This window comes from Oryzias latipes, chromosome 1 (assembly GCF_053564925.1).
Source record: "Oryzias latipes strain Hd-rR chromosome 1, Olatipes_Hd-rR_3.1".
Lineage (NCBI taxonomy): Eukaryota > Metazoa > Chordata > Actinopteri > Beloniformes > Adrianichthyidae > Oryzias > Oryzias latipes.
This window is the reverse complement of record NC_136237.1, coordinates 30,862,396-30,879,665: the sequence shown is the minus strand read 5'-3', so window position 1 is coordinate 30,879,665 and position 17,270 is coordinate 30,862,396. Positions and strand designations below refer to the sequence as shown.

Sequence of the window (17,270 nt, the reverse complement as noted above, 5' to 3'; positions counted from 1 at the left end):
TGACACGCTGAGCACAGCTCTACTACCACTGATCCCTTGAGTCTATTCTTTCTCCCGGGAGAAGGTCAATTCAATACTGTAACCCTGAAGACACACAGAGACCCGCTCTCACACTTCTTAAGACACACTTCAATAGAATCACCTACACACAAACTTGTCTCTGTCACTTTCATCAGTCAATCTAGCTATGTACTGACAGGATGTGTCTGTCCACAGTCCAGGTAATCTCAGAATCCTCTTTGAGGAAGTGAGGCATTAAGTCGCCCTGACAAACTCTTTAGTCTCACTCAAACTCAACCCACTCTCTCTGTAAATTGCCTCTTTTCTCTCTACTCTTTTCTTTCTTAATCCTCCCCCCTGTGTTTGTCCTTGTCTTTTTCAGCTACCTTATGTGCATCTTGTCCACACATTATGTGTCTACTCATCCGGAGTAAAACCAAAGCACCTCTCTTTCTCCTGCTCTGACACACACAGAGTTTTTTTAATTCGTTCACTTGCTTCTTCTTGTCTTTCTCCCACCACCTACCTTGCATCTGTCCTGCCTGAGTAGTGAAGAGACTGGACGAGCAGCCGATCTCCGTCCCCAAGAGAGACCCATAATCCTGCTGAAACACTGAGGGTAGAGGGATGGAGGGAGGGAAAAGAAGAGGTGAGGAGAGGACAGGGTGGGGGCACACCGCAGGTCATCACAGCCTGACCCGTTTTAAACTACCATGACCTTTGGTGCTACCACAACCTGACCGCCTCACCTTTCAGACAAACTCCTACAGTAACTCCCAAGTACGGTGGCCCTGAAGTGCAAATCACATCAACAGATCAGTCTACGCAAAAACATACTAAAGATCACAATGACAATTTAAAAAGCTAAGCAAGTAATACAAAAATATTTATATTTTAGAAAACACAATTCCAAAAAGAATTAAAAATGAAACGATTCAGAAAACAAAAGTAATTTCCAGAAATCAATATGAAATGTAAAAAAATGAAACCAGAAAAGGTATGTACTATGGGTCATCGCTGATTGGATGATGGCATTTGAGTTTTTTCAAATGCATTTTCAATGTCCACATAATAATAAAGGTTTTATGATTAGTACGGCGCATACTCAATGTTGCTTCATGCCGAATAACTTTTGGTTGAAAAGATGGACAAATGTCATCATCAAATCAGTGATGTCCCATAGTACTGACCTTTTCCGGTTTCCTGTTGTGTTTTGTTTTGTAACATTTCAATTTCTTTCCTGAAAACATTTTACTTTGATTTCATTTTTTTTGTGTTTGTGTTTTGGTTTCTGTCATTTTGTTTTCTTTTAAAATTTACAGCAGTTTTTTTTATAAATTGTTTAGCTTTTTTAATTGTCATTGGGATTTTTAAAATGATTTTGCATTGTGTGATTTGTTAGTGTGATTTGCACATCAGGGCCGCCGTACCCAAGACTTAAAAAAAGATACAGATATGCAGTGTTTCATTCATCGTTCTTCCAGCTGTCCGCCGTTTCTCAGCCAGTCAGTGCCATTCCACTATGAGGAGCAATTCTTTTAATATGGAACTTTATTGACATGGCAACTTATCAGATTACATCCTTCTGACTACTTTGAAAGCATTGTGTTTTTTTCCATTTGAATAATAGGTAATTAAACGAATAATCACACTTTGATCAGATATGTACTGTAATTAATAATTAATGAATCTTGCTTTTGAGCTAAATTATTTTTTCTATTTTAGTGGTTTTATAAAACTTAAATTGAAGACAATTCACTCCTAGAACTGGTGTTTTCTGATAATTCCCTTCCATTTTTTTTTCTTCCAATGCATTCATCCACAAGCATTTCAAAACAAACCTTTCCACTGACAAGTAAGCATGTCTGAGGTACAGCAAAGAATGACAGATAATGAAATGAAAACATGACAAATGGAGCATGAGTGGTGCCTGTTATTATTAGAAGGGTTGGGATTAATTGTGTGACAAAAAATTGGGACTTTTTTCTTGTGATTGAGACCTGCTAATCTGAAATGGCTACCACTTTATGGAAAGTACCAACCTAAGAGGCTGGGATTTGGAAATCTCCATGACTCGTTGTATGTGGAATACTGCGGATGGGAATATGGACTTCCGGAAAAATCTCCACCTATAGATAAAAGAAAACAGAAAACAGGAAAAGAAATGTTTAGGACAAACAAAAGATTAACAGGGATTTGCCTAAAGTTTGTTCGTATTCGTATTTGTTAAAAGGCAATATAAAACAATTAGTCCCTGTCAGAGTAAGTTTTGGAGGAAACTTCAAATTATTAACAAAATATACACCGATTTAATAGGAAATTGCCAGATCAGCAGTTGACATAAACTGCATTTTATGGAACACACATTTAACCCTTGTGCTATCTTAGATGACCCTACCCTTACATTGACGTGTTCTCCCTACCATGACAAAGGTGGATAAAGGTGGAAAGATTTCATGTAATCCATGGACACCAGTGAAGATCACAAATCATTGAAGAAAAAAGGTTCAGAGCACTGTCTAGTGGGTCTAGATGACCCAACTCCCAATGTTAAAGTGCCTAGGATAGCACAAGGGTTAAAGAAAGTCCAGCTAATGTTTAATCATTATTTGACTACTACTACTACTACTACTACTACTGCTACTGCTACTACTGCTACTACTACTACTACTACTACTGCTACTATTACTGCTACTGCTGCTGCTGCTGCTAATAATATGAATAAGAATAATTGTTGTTGTTAAAATTTAGCACATTATGCCATGTTGACTGCATTTTATCATTAAAATATTTGAAAGAAATACAATTAGGAAAGAAAAAACTAAATAACTTTATAATGTTTTGTCATTGTATTTCCACTCATTTTTCCATAAATGCACATCTAAATACCTTGAAGGCACGACTTTTACAACATTGTTTATTATATAATATACATTTATGCAGTAGAAGGCCATTGCAAATGAGAGTCAAACATAAATATACAAAAAAAGGGATAAATGCGTAATTTGAGGGGCTAAAGATTTCCTTTAAAAATAGGGCCTTTTGCTATTGTTATTTCTGCAATGCCCAAAAATCCACTCAGATGAAAATTGTGTAATTTTAACATTTCTCATGATAAAGGGCATGTATGAAGAAAATTAAGCTTGCAATTGCATTTCTGAGTATTTCTGTATTTAAATTGTTGTGAATCAGGAGCAGATGAAAAATTGCTATTTTAAAAAACTTGTTGATGTGACGTAAAATTAACAATCGGCGGGCTGCAAGCTCCCTGCTCCGCTCCATTCTAATGCAACCACTTGCAGACAAATAGATCCATGTACAGTATGTATTTGTTTTCCTCGTCTGAGCTGGCATCTGGCTCAAAACTGTGCGGCCGGATAGCTTCGACATTGCTCGCCACTCTTTTTGCACCGGTAATATTAGCCTGGGGTTGTGACGGGCTGTAAGCTAGCCGGAGAGAGTGCAAACAAAGAGCGGATGGGGAGTCAGGATAGGCTTACTCCGGCTCCACATGTCCCATCCACAGCTGAAATGCAAATTATTTACGAACAACTGCTGCTCTGCAAAAACTCTGCCATATAAAATGACAGGTTTTTTAGATTTTGGCTAAAGCTGGAATAATAATAATTAAAGGACTAAGTCACAATAGATCAATAGATGATCTGAGTGGGACTTTAAAGAAACTTGAATTGATGATCTCTTAAGTTTTGTCAATAATGCTACCAATATTGACTCAAAATTGGGGGACAAATAGGGGGCAAAGCCTTTCACTGTTGTCACCTATACAGTAGCTTAAGCCCTCTATATACACATGTGCATTTATATAAAACATTAACCGTTTGCAGCGTTTTCTTTTCCATTTTATGTAACTTCTATCCATTTTGCTAACACATGGTAAAGCTTTTCCAGCATGACGCAGTTGAGATGGACAGGAGATGTTAGCGAGGCTGCTGAAGTTCAGCCATACAGTGGATGATGGCAAAGCTTTTCTCCCTCATTTACTACCCACTGTCTAGGGTTTACCCTTCCTCTTGTTTTCTCATCCCTCTCCTCCCTTCACTTCAGTCTATTTATCTTTCTGCCTCCTCTCTTTTCTCTGGCTCTTCTGACAACAGCCCACCCATCACTTATCACATCAAAACAACAATCTTCTCTCCTCCCCTCATTTCTTTGCTGACTTGTTCTTTCTTTTTCCCTCTTTTGCTTTTTCTTTTTTCTATTTTTTTATTCCTTCTCCCGGGGGATCCCTCTCCCTTGGCTGACAGTCACAGACCCTGATGCCCCCTCTCTCCAGCCCACCCTCCATTCCTCTCCTCTGCATCTCGTTCTGTCGGTTCTGCCTCACTGCTCTCCTACACCCCCTCTGAGTGTCAGCCCCCCTGCTGCAGAGAGAAAGACAGAAAGACAGAGGGAGAAGGAGAACAGCAGAAGAGAGTTGCTTGCTTAATGAAGGTATGATATTAGACAGGGCGAGCAAAAAAGAGGATAATTTGCTTGAGAATTGCTGAGATAAAACAAGCTGGAAAAGCAAAGTTTGTAGATTATCTCCTTTAACAATTCTTGTCCGATTATTGATTCAGGGAGCTGAGAGAATTCTCTGAAAAATGCAAACATTGACACTGAGGAAGTGCTCGCATACAACTTTTCTTTGTCTGTGTGTACATGCGAGTGTGTATCTGTTTAGCTGCGTCTGTCAGGAGGGGTCGAGATGTGGTCTCCATGGCACCCCTGGGTGTGAACATCCTCTCCCTTGTCATCACCGTAGTGACGGGAATATGTCAGGTTGTTTGGGAGATGAGAGGCGGGGGCGGGGAGAGAGGAGGGGAACGAAGGCTCAGGGGTCTCCATCGTGTAGCTCAGTGTCAAGGTCGCACGCACACGCTGTCAAAAACAAACACACATGCACGAAAACAATCCCGTACACCGATCCAAATACACACTCAAGTATACTGTCAAACCTGAGGACAGGACGGGGCGAACGCAGGGGGACAGGGCAACAGGGTTACCCGTCTTTAGATGTGCTGTTCTTACATGTCCGCAGAGACTCTGTATGTGTCAGCCCCAGAATGTGTGATACTGAATGATTGGGACAAAAACTTGCAAAAAAAAAACCCTGTTAGCGATTCAGTTTCGGTGAACAGCAGCAGCATCCCTCTCACTGACCATCGCTGTTGCTTCTGGTGTGAACGAAAGCAAAGAGGGAAGAAGAATGGCGTTCCGGGATTGAAACACAAAAGCGCCATGGAAGGCGGAGTGGAAGGGAATGAATGAATTAGTCGTGGGTCACTGGTGATTCTCATTAAAAACAAATTACTAATGTTGAGGAGGGACAGCTGTGCTAGTGTGGCTGGTTTCTAATGATACTCGGGGAGACACACAGCACAGGCGCAAACACACGCACACGTAGACACACAACACATGCCACCTCCTGGGACCGCTGTCAACCACAGTGTAGACAGACAAGAAAGAGGAAGTGTCAGAGCTAAGTACATTCTCTGAAGACTCACACACGTGCGTGCATACTGCGCACATCGAAGAGGAATTCAACACATTTATGGGTGCAGATGAGCTTTTCATGGCACGACAATCACTGAGTAATTGATAACAGGTACTTACAACAACAAGCATTATTCAAAGTGCCAACATTCCTTAAGGAACGTTCAGACCATTGACTGTACAAGAGAACTGGACTGAGTGAGCGTGACAACACCCATAGAAAATGACTTGCTTCCAGACAAAAGTAGTGAATTCAGTCACCATTTTTTCACAACACAGACACCGCCATGTCGCTGCCAGATGACGTCAGTGGGCAATGATTGGTCCGAATTGGTCTTCGACAATGTTTGGCAACCACTATCGCCAATCAGGAGTGAGCTTGTTGGAAACCCATACACCTACCACCTGAAAGCAGGCTACAGGAAATCTGACAACCCAACGTTTGAAATATGAGATGACATATTTCTATTGAGGTGTCTGATTGGTAAGTTTACAACTTGAATAACTTGCGCTAAAATTATCATGAAAAAAAACTAGGATTAACAAGAACATGTTAAAGAAATGCATTACATGAAAAATTGTAAATTTGGTAAATATGACTTAGTAATAGCTGTTTATAAAAGTTTAAGCAACGGGTACTTCCTATTGGAAAATGGGGGGAGGGGGGATCATTCAGTCCAGTTCCCTTATACAGTCGATTATTCAGACCAGGATTTCCCTTTGGCATGCTAGAATTGGAGAGCCTCGTGTGGATCTTGCAGTAGATATGTACCTGAGTTTAAATTATAAAATGTCCTGGCCAAAACCAGCATTTGATAACTTGCTGGGATGTGAACCAGCCTTTGTTGTCAGTCACTGTGTCAGCTTGCTCCTCTACTGATGATAAAACCCAAGCTTTATTTACAAAAGAAGATCTTAGATCCAAAAGAATAAATTCACTGACTTTCCAGTCTGATCACGGAAGCCCAGCCAAGTCTTTCCTAATCCTGCCAATTGTTTGTGTGTTTGTCATTGACTTTCTACTTTTATTTTTTTAACTCCCTTCACCCTTTTCTGGTCATGAGACATGGATCCTTAACCCTCAGAATTCCCTGAACTCACCGGTAAGGGTTGCCAATCATATCGGCTGTTTACAATGATGCAAGAATGAAACAGACCCACCAGGATTGATTGAATGATTGATGTTAAGCATTGCTATGAAAAAATAGTTTTAAAAATACGTTACTCGCGCAAATTATGAAATATGTAAAAAAAAAACTGAAAAAAAGATAATTTTTAATTTAAAAAAAGAGATTTTAAGTCCTTAGAAAACAGAAAAACACACTAAAATTATATGGATTCAGATTCTTAATTTAAATGAATATTTTCTCATGTTTGTGTATAACTGTGTGTCAGTATTCTTACCAGGTACCATGCCAGGGAGGGATGGGGTGGAGTAGCTGCCCTGTCCGGTGGGAGGGACATGAGGGGGGTACCCTGGCAGAGTTGTGCTTGCCAAATCTCGACCTATAAACACAGACAAAACCACACATTTACCATCTGCGGCATCGTATTATCAGGATCTACTCTAACATTCAATTTCTTTGAAATATTTGTGTTTGTATTGTATTTCCCGCCGTTTTTAGAGCATATTCTGACAAAAAAGACTCATAAAACGCTAAAGAATGAGCTAAATTGTGATACAGAATTTTATCTCACCCAAAAGAACCTTTTGTTATATTTATTATTGTCTATTATTAAGCTGCAAATGACCTTCATGTTACATTCCAACCCTGAAAGCAATTATACTAAAGACTTAAATCGTGCGTTGCTGGGTTAAAAGCCTACAAGCATCATCTGAAAAACGCTTCACCTCCTGACAGCTCATTCATGACATGCCGTTTTCTTTTGTTTCTTCCCTCCTTGTTTTCCATCCTCTGGCACTTATTAATTTACAGACTCGCCGTTTTCTCCTTAACTACACCCCTCCTCCCCTTCTTCTTCCTCTGTCTGTCAGTTGGTGGATAGGATATATAACTGCATTAGACTACATGACAGTGTGTCGCCCCAAATCATTTCTCTGTGTTTGCACGCAGCAGACACAGGGAATGTGTGAAGAGGGTGCCCTCCATTCATCATCATCATCATGTACGCACACTCCGGCACACGCACAACCACCAACAGCCGGCTCCTGCTGCACGCACACACACATTTATCCTCATCATAAACTGCTCAGGATCCAACACCATCAATCCCATTCACTTTCCCTCCACTTAACCAGCGCTACCTTAGTGAGAGATGGAGGAGGAGAAACGACTGAGTGAAATAAAAAGGAGATCATAAAAGATGGAAAAGAAAGCTATGAAAACTAAATATAGACAATTTAGGGAAACCTGAACACTTTAATGACAACTGTGGTGGTACAGTGATTTTTTCTTTAAAAGAAAAAAAAGCATAATTAGTCATATTACATTATTTCACCCCTGATAAATGAACAATTTTTAAGCTTACAGCTAAATTATTTTTACTTTAAGTGTAAACTATAGCGACTTTTATTAAAACATACATATTTTAATGTTTAATCTATTATTGTCATAAAAATGCTAGAATGTTCATGCAAACATATGAATCTTAACGACCCACTCCAATGAAAAATTGTGTTTTTGGTGTTGTTATTATGTTCTTGTGGCATTTTCCTCACAATGGATGACATTTATAATGAAAATTAAGCAAAATTAAATAGAGTATTTCTTTATTTAAATGAACTAGGATCAGACAAAAAAAATACTGATGTAAAAAAAGCTTGCAGCCGTGACGTAGAAGCTACATTGGTGGGCCACCAGCTCTCTGCCCAGCTCCATTCTGATGCGTTCCCTTGTAGAGATTCATGTATATCTTCGTGTTCCTCATCTGAGCTGGCATCTGTCTCAAAACTGTACGGCTGGATAGCTCTGATATTTCTCCATTTTTGTTGCAATGGTGTTGTTAGGATGGGGTTGTGAGGGGCTGTAAGCTAGCAGGAGAGTGTAAACAGATGTGAACAGGCCAGAACTACTGCAGCTCTGTAGAAACTATATCCTAGAAAACAACACCATTTTTTTACAATTTTGGCTAAAAACAGCATTATTGTAAATAAATGACCACTGGGAACGCTTTAGAAGATGATGAGAAGATGACTGAAGTGGGACTTTAAATGTTTGATCTTCTGAACGTATTGGATTAATTTTTTTTTATAGTTTTTCAAATGACGTGCAACATAGAGAAGAACTCAGAAAAGGCAGTAAAGGCAGTTTGGTAATTTAGACTGAAGCCAAGGTCACATTAAAATCTCAGAAGAAAAAATTAAATTTTTACTCCAAAACAGTTTCTTGGCGTTATGTGAATGACAATACAATATTATTATATAATATTTGTAAATATTTGCATATCATCATTATTATTATCAGATATGTACCAAATTCAGTTGAGTGGTTTTACATCCCTGTCAGTCAGTGGATTTATACTGACTTGTGTTTGACATCACAGACAAAAGGGTTAAGGAAGTGTCAATTCTTACTTAATTAAATAGTAAACTATGATCTCATTTTACGTAATTGACTAGACATTACTTAAATATTCACATTTCCATACTGGAATATCAGTAAACAACTGCAGTGAAGGATGTAGGAAACCATAAGTCCACGAAAGCTCCTTTTATCTCTGCGTGTTTTCCTCTCTGTTCATCTCACGTGTGTCTCCTCGCCTCCCGCCCTGCATGTGGTTTTCTCTTACAGACCCTCTCTTTTCTTCAGCCTCCCTCTGTCCCTCTCTGCCTCCTCTCTCCTGTCTCGTGTAGTAAAGTTTTTCTCTGTGTTTGACGCGACAGCGAGGCATTAGTGCAGACGGGCTACTCATCCGCTCAGGGTCAGTGCACAGGGCATGGTGGAGAGGGAAGGAGAGGGTGAAAGAGAGGAGAGATGGACTCTCTACAGCCAACTTAGAGGGGGCAGACAGGGCCAGATCCTCTGAGAGGTGTGTATGTCTGTGCGCATGTGTGCTTGTGCATATGTATGCCAGTTGTATTGATGTATCTCTTGTCCTTTGCTTTAGAGGTCAACAAACAAGTACAAGTCTCTTCCAGTCTCACTTGGAGCCATAGATGAACGCACTTTTTATGTGATTTTCTGTTTTTTTCTCGGCCTCTCTAACTTTTAAACGTCCATGAAAAACTCAGAGCAACACATGTCAGACATGGAGGCGTCAATCATGCACAGTGTGACACAGATCAGGTTCAGGAAGACCTAAACAAAGTGTTTGTTAATGTCACAGATGCAGTAACACTGCGTCAAGCACGCAGACGTGCGAACCCCTAGAGGGTGCTCTACTCTGAGGGAAGAGACAGGCAGGGAAATGCATGCATAATATTCTGATCGTGTGTGTATGTCTATGTAAATATGAATGTGTGGGTTAGCATGCATAAGCAGAAATGGAAATTTTATCAGGCTATCTTATTCCCACACTCCCTGTCTCTTTCTTTTCGGGTTTGTGCAGGTAATATCCCTTTGTGGCTTTGACGAGCCCATTCCCAGATATCCCAAACTCCCAGATCAATGATTTCCCTCATTACAGATGGGAGCGCAGAACCCTTGTCCAAGTGCTCCCTGGTCTACTCTTAATTAACCACTGCCTCTCCCAGTGCCCCTAAATGGGAAAAGGGGAACAGACGAGCCTCTACCTTTTTACTTCCTTCAACCTTTCTTTTTCCCCCTTAGCCCTCTCCTGAGGTCTGGAGCAGTGAGCTCTTTGAGCACTCAGATCATGTATTTTAGTCATTACCAAGGGAAATACACAGTCATCTGACAATGAATTTCTGTTTTTTAATGGGATTCAGGAGTTAGGTGTTTTGGTTTAGGATTTTATGAACAGGAGGTCTGTCTTTCAGAAGGCTGAAAGACAAGAGGAAGGCATTTTTACTTCAAGAAAATATACTAATTATAAAGGCAAATGTACTTCTCTATTTAGCTTAATTGGCTTAATTGAAGACTAAATAATCAAAGTTCCACTCCGATCATCTTTAGATTATTTTAAATGCATTCCCAGTGTTATATTAATTATGATTATGCCCTTTTTCGCCAAAATGAAAAAAAGCTGGAGTTTTCTAGGATATCATTTCTGCAGAGCGGCAGGAGTTCATCAAAAATTCGCCTCTGATTTCTGGACGGTTCTGTTGGTGCGGAGTAAACCTTCACTCGTTTCCCATCATCCCTTTGTTTACACACTCTCCTGGTAGCTTACTTCCCCTCACAACCACACCAGCTCAGGCGATGAAAGCAAAGGCGTACATGGATTTATTCGTCTGTAAGTGGATACATCAGGATGGAGCGGAGCAGGGTGCTTGTGGACAGCCGACTGTAGCATCTACATCAATGCTACAGGCTTTTTCCAACTTCCAATTTTTCATCTGCTCCTGATTTACAATGTTATGAATAAATAAATACTCAAAAATGCAGTTTTAAGCCTAATTTCTTTTATATGTGTGCTATACATGTCCTCTATCATGAAGAAAATGCCACAAGAACATGTAGGAAACACACAAAAAAACTATTTTCATTGGAGTGGGTCTTTAACCAAAATATTTCATGAACACATTTTTTTAAAATAAAGTTCAAAAACAAATGTCACATGTGAGTGACCTGATAACCAGGTGACTGTTTTACCTGGAACTAGTGAGTAGGACTGTGGACCGGAAACACTGGATCCTAACTCCCCCGCTGTGCCTGGATTGGTTAAACTGTTCTTCATTTCATCTAGTCCACCTGCTAGCGAGGCCATGGCAGAGTAATCTGATGTCTGGAAAGGAGAACAAATGAACAGAGAAAATGTAATTACTAATCAGAAGATCCAAACAAGTGTGTAAGGTTTTTTTTCCTCTTTTTTCTGCATAATAATATTTCTACAACATGACCCAATTGCCATGTGTAAGGGTAAATGAGCTTTTCCAGAAGCACACACACAGTTACATCCACAACACACCTCCACCTGCAGTTTGGAGTTTATTGATCTGTTTACAAAGACAGGGATTTACTGTACAAGCAAGTCCAACAGTCTATAACCACAGGATCAGCTCGCGCTTTCTCTTCATCCCTCTCATCCTCAGACTCCAACAGTACACAGCAAACATATATTTACCCAGAAGCCCTGTGGCATTACACAGACTATAGCTAGCAAAAAGCCTCTTGTCTCCCTAGATACCAACAACAATAACAACTGTGATCATCTCAGCACACATTCATATAGACCCCCTTATAACACCCTCTCTTACACACTCAACTGACTTTCTTAACTAAACACAGAGGATAGAGTGATAAACTAAGGAATACATCTGTAAATATACAGTCTTAAGACACAGCTGTGCCAATCTCAATAAGACATAAAACAAATACAGGATTTTCATTAATTAGATTTGCTTTGTGTACATTGTTTCCCATAAGCCAGCGGTCTGCATCCTGAGGCTCTAAAGCCAATTATCAGGGATAAAACCGGCTCTTTTTGCCAAATATCAGGGTTAAATGAGTCACTTTTATCCCTGATATTTTGGCTCTTTGGCTTTAAAGAAAAAAGTGATGCAGATTTGAATAAATAATGGGTTTGTAGATTTGGTTAATTTGCTTTAGGTAATTAAGTTTTGTGTTTAGATTTTTAACATGTTTAAACATAGTTTAAAACATTTTTTATCTTCTCTCCTGCTCAACAGTGTCTAGTTACTGCTCAAAGGCAAAATAGTCTTAACCCTGGAGAATCCAAGAACAATTTTCTTCTGGGCTTTTTAAGCTAAGTTGACGTCTTTTTTTTTGGTTTTGTTAATTTTGGGTAGCAGCAATTTACAGCTGCAAAAAGAATAAAAAAATGAAACTAGTAAAATCATCCTGTGGGTTTTCCAAGGTTAAAGTATATAATTGCATTTACACAAGTAGATTTAAAAACAATTGGATTGAAAATCAATGCTGTTGTGTTTATATTCAATATCAGAAGAGGAAAAAAGGATGAGGGCTCACGAAAGCGTCATGTTTGACTTGACTTTCTTGCTTTTTTACTTCAAGTAAAGCTGCTACAGCAGTAGAATCTTAATTTACACAAGGTGGATTTTTTTAAAGGAACTTGTATGTGTTGCTGTCAAAAGTAAAAGAAGTTTAATTTGCTATAAACAGAAAAATGTAACATTGTTATAAGTAGTATAAGTCTATTTTTCTAAACAGTGAGCTGAGACTTAGCAGCTCTTGCCGAGTTTTGGTCATTCACAAACTCAACTGTAAAGCTCTTTGATCGTCAAAGGTTGCAGATCCCGGTCTTAAGCAATACTTTGTTTGTAAAAACGCATCAAAGAATTCTGTTTCTCCCACTTATGGCTCTGCAAAAAAACATCCTAAAGCAGATTCTACTCAGACAATCCAGAAAGCAGCTAAATGGATTGATGATGAAAATTGTCCTCTCACCTGTGTTTGACCCCCCGGCCCAAAGCCTTGACCCATTCATCATCATTTTGTCGCCCAGATTTGTTCTGTGTGTGAAAGATTATGAGGGAGTGTGTGGGAGAGTGCGTGGTAATTTAAAGTGATGTGTTTTGACGCTGATGATCACACATAGATATAGATTGACCACTGAATTCATCTCAAGGCTGCTGCACTCATGTCAAAGGAAATGATCTGTCCAGTTAGAAACACTTTTCTTTTATCATCTCTGACCTCGATGGGAACCGTGGTCTTGAAAAGGGATTTTGGAAAGAGCGTGGTCTATCTTCCACGTGGAACAACGTCTCCACTGGTTACTTTGTTACTAGCTCCAGTTACAGTATGATCCTTAAACTTGTGTTTTTTGGCTTGTGAGCCAAACCTTTCAGAAAACTCATCTTTGGGTCAACATTCTAAATCTCCACAGAGAAGACCAAAATATGGTTTGAACCAGCTTTTTTGTTGCAAGGAAAGGGTGTAAACCCCTGATCGACTCCCGTACCAAACAAATGTACAGTGCTACAATGGACAAAGATTGAATCATATTCATACAGAAATTAGGCCCTAAAGTCACATTTTAGCTCAGCTAATATATTAGTTAGTTCAAATTTTAAATAATTTAATCAATTTTGCATACATGTGCATTAAAAAAAAAGTTATTTGGACAATATCATTATATGGAATTACTTCTTTCAAATTAAACTTAAAGCAAAAGCATCCTTTGTTAACTCCTGTGCCAAGCCTCTTCTAAATAGGGCTGGGCAATATGGCAACAAAAAAGAATCTAAAAAAAAACTAAAAAAATAAAAAAATAAATTTGACCTTTAATTTTATTTAAATTGAATGTTTTCCTTCCTCCCTTTACTTACTTTAACAAAAATGACAGAATATGTTTAACAAAACCTATTTTATTTTTCTATTTTATTATAATTGTTCTGAACACAAAGTGCAGCCAATTATAAGCTGTGTTTTTCAAAAATGTTTGAAAAACAATGCAGCAAATGTTTTTAGAGCTAGCTTGAGCATCTCATGGAGAGCAGCACTTCTCGCACTCGACAGAGTCTCTGTTTTGGTTGTTGAAAGAAATTCGTTGTCCTCCCACTTTTGGTGGCAACAGCTTTCAAACAAATTTTGCAGTGTGCGGTTTGTTACTCCAAGTCTGAAGTCACAAAACCGAACCAGTTCCATACAACTAAAGAACCTGTTCCTTCTTAGGGAAGAAGTTGCTCTTTGCTAGTTGCGTACAGCGAGAAACTGGCTGGCTGGCTTACACTGAACAACAGAGGCCCAAGAAAAATCTTCTAAAAATAACAAGTTTTAATTTATTGCTAAAATCGATTTATCGCCCAGTCATACTTCAGACTCTGAATTTTCCAATAAAACATGTGAATGTAGTGAATACATTCTGTGCTTTTCAAGTGTACAATTGTTTGTGTGTGTGTGTGTGTGTGGGTGTGGGTGTGCACAAACCACACTAATCAGAATTTCCTTTAGGTGACGAGGTGAGAGTTTTGCACTGACCCTTTAAATACGTCTGCATGTGTGTGTGTGTGTGCAAGGTGTAAGTGTAGCCGTTTGTTTGTGCTCACTGACCTCTTAAACACCCCTGCGCTCGTCATCACACAACACAACCACTGGACTGTGACCTGCCAAATAAGAGCTTACACTGTACACTGCACACACACGTCTCTCTTTGCCCCTTTATTTCTCACACATAGAACCATCAGACCTCTAGTTTTTTTTTTTTTTTTTTACCCAATCTAACATGGCATCCCTGCACACCCTCCTGTCTTGGCCACACTCTGTCTTATTATAATGACATCTAATCTGTTCATGTATCAATGTGTAGATGAAGGCCAGGCAGCAGTGTTAGCAGAGGAGAAGGGGCCTGCTGTGGTAATTGGCCATGATGAAGTTTGGCCAGTGGGGTGACAGGGCTGCTAAGGAAGATGGATTATTCTCATTCGCACCCGTAAATGTTGTCAATTCCACCACTCATACAGCACCATCAGCCCTCATCAAAGGAGAGAGACGCAGCTGCCAGGTCGAGAAGGGGTTGGACTGGGGGGGCTGGTAATGCTGGTGGAGAGAAGTTGTTCGACAGGGCGGCAAGACCTGAACTTGGTCAAAAAAGAAATAAATATAGCCTGCCCTGGCACAGAGGAAGGGGGATTTGCATCTACCGGCTGATTCAAGTTGAAGTTCTACTCTCATCTCTTGATCTATTTCAAAAGTGTTCCCATTGGTCTTGATTATGTTTGTAGCCAAAATCAAAAAGCTTGTGTCATTTTTTAGAATATAGTTTCTGCAGAGCAGCGGTACTTTATTAGCAACTCTATATTCACAATATACTCAAAATTATTAAGATTTTCTAAGTGAAAATAACCAAGGATTAAAAAAACATATTTTCTATCATTTTAAAATGCAAGAATATATACAAGCTTCTTATAGGAGGATTATTATAATTTTTATTTTAGTCTGTCTTAAATTTTTGGTTTGCGTTTCTCATTTTCATCTTTTAGATTTTTTTAAGATATCTTTAATACATCAAAATGGTCTGCTGACTCAGATGTGGCAAACCAATGGTTTAGTCTAAATCTCACATCAATAACAGATGAGCCTTAATCGTCCCTTCAGAACACACAAACACACATAGACCAGCCATGCTGGCTTTCATCATTTGCATAATAGCATTTCCCTTTTTCTCAATTCTCCAAATAGCTCCCATTTCTCTGTCTGCCTCCCTCTGTCGCTTTTGCCACATTGTCCTGTGTACCCCTGATGGAAAATGGCTCGACTATAAACAAACACAATTCCCTCTGTGGCCCACAAACAGAGACTGGGATTGTCAGGGAAGGAATTTATCTGAGCTCAAACTGAGCGTGGCAGCAGTGTGGAGGATATTTATTTTACAGACAACCCAAGCAGACCTCAGCTCTTGCGAGAGCCAAAGAAAGTTTAAAAACTACAAGTTCCTGTAGTAAACAAACAAGGATCCCTTTCATAGTAATATAGGGAGAGCTGATTGCTGTCACAGGCGTGAATGTGAGTCCATGTCAGAATTAGGCATAAAACCATTTGCTGTGTTGATTTTACTTAGACTAGAGCACTCAAGTCTGTCAAAATAATCTATGGATTATTCAAGTCACTTGAAGAAAGTTATTGGCCTTTGACTTTTTAGCTGGCTTTTGTCCTTCGCAATTTAATTTACTTTTGTGGAAAGTTAAGCAAGTTGAATTAATAAAACTGTATTTATTTTCTAGTATGACAATAATGTAAACAGGAAAGAAATATTTCACAAATAAAAGCAAACTAGATCTGTTTGACTTGTAACACAGGAGTTGTCCAAGTCCTCAAACTGACAAATGTTATGTCTGAAAACATTTTGGCTCAATTTTTCCTGGTTTTCTTTGTCCCAGTGTAGCCAGATTGGTTGGTTTTGAAACAGGCTCTTGGACCCGGGGCAGCAGGGGCGGCTGTGAGGCCTGTCAGCCCTCCTGATTTATCAGCTGGATAATAGGAAGTGATTGAAGGGAAATTCAAATGAACGCTCTCTGACAGGCACACTTGCAGACAAAAATATGGGCACACGCACATAAATTAATAGTGTGGCTTAATAGACTACTAGGGGGCTATGAGGGGAAGATTAGAAAAAAAGATTGCTTTAAAAAAATAGTCTCTTGAATGACTTTCAGATAAACGATAGAAGAGTAATTTTACATATATAAGATTTGGTTTAAGACTTTTTTTTCTCATGTGTTTGCAGAAAATTCAGAGTGCCCTCAAAATAATAATGGAGAAAATGATATTTGAGCGTAACTGATCATAATAGGAGTGTGTTTGTGTTTCTTTTTCACAGAAATGCAGTTTGAATCACAATGTTTTAGAGCCATAAAATTAGCACAGCTCCGCTAGCAGGATAGTTCCTTCCACACTCTTTTTAAACTCTCATTCACAACATAGAATGACCCTTTTTGACCACAACCCTACAAGTACCAGCCCAAATACCAAGGGGCTGAGCGGGAGCTGCTGGAGTGTCAGTGTTAAGCAGTGCGACTGTCAATCAGCCCCCCTGGGAAAAAACCAGGGAGGGAGGTCGGCAGTGGTGGAGAATCTGAAAGTGATGTAGATTTGTGTGTGTGTGTGGGGGGGGGGGTCCTTGCATCTCTTTGTAATGCAGTTCCTAAAGCCAGTTTAACCCCAGTGTGACCTGGGTTTTAAAGCCCCTATCCCAGACCCCCGACCTCATCAGCTTGACCGGGCTCAGAGACGACTCTGACCTGTGATTCATAGGTATTATGGGCTTCG

General features: G+C 39.4%; 1 protein-coding gene across 10 annotated transcripts in view; it reads right to left on the bottom strand.

Moving 5' to 3' along the window:
• The window catches only part of LOC144981201 (paired box protein Pax-5-like), a 62,201-nt gene that overhangs the window by 6,790 nt on the left and 38,141 nt on the right, over positions 1-17,270 (bottom strand). For 5 of the 10 annotated variants that reach the window (XM_078953454.1, XM_078953459.1, XM_023956475.2 and 2 more), the window contains 4 exons: positions 11,172-11,304; positions 6,901-7,002; positions 2,043-2,129; positions 527-613 (listed from right to left, as the gene is read on the bottom strand). In XM_078953454.1, coding sequence (XP_078809580.1) covers positions 527-613; positions 2,043-2,129; positions 6,901-7,002; positions 11,172-11,304 — 409 coding nt within the window. The remainder of the gene's footprint in view (positions 1-526; positions 614-2,042; positions 2,130-6,900; positions 7,003-11,171; positions 11,305-17,270) is intronic. The other 5 variants (XM_078953463.1, XM_078953466.1, XM_078953464.1 and 2 more) reach the window with 1 other exon arrangement.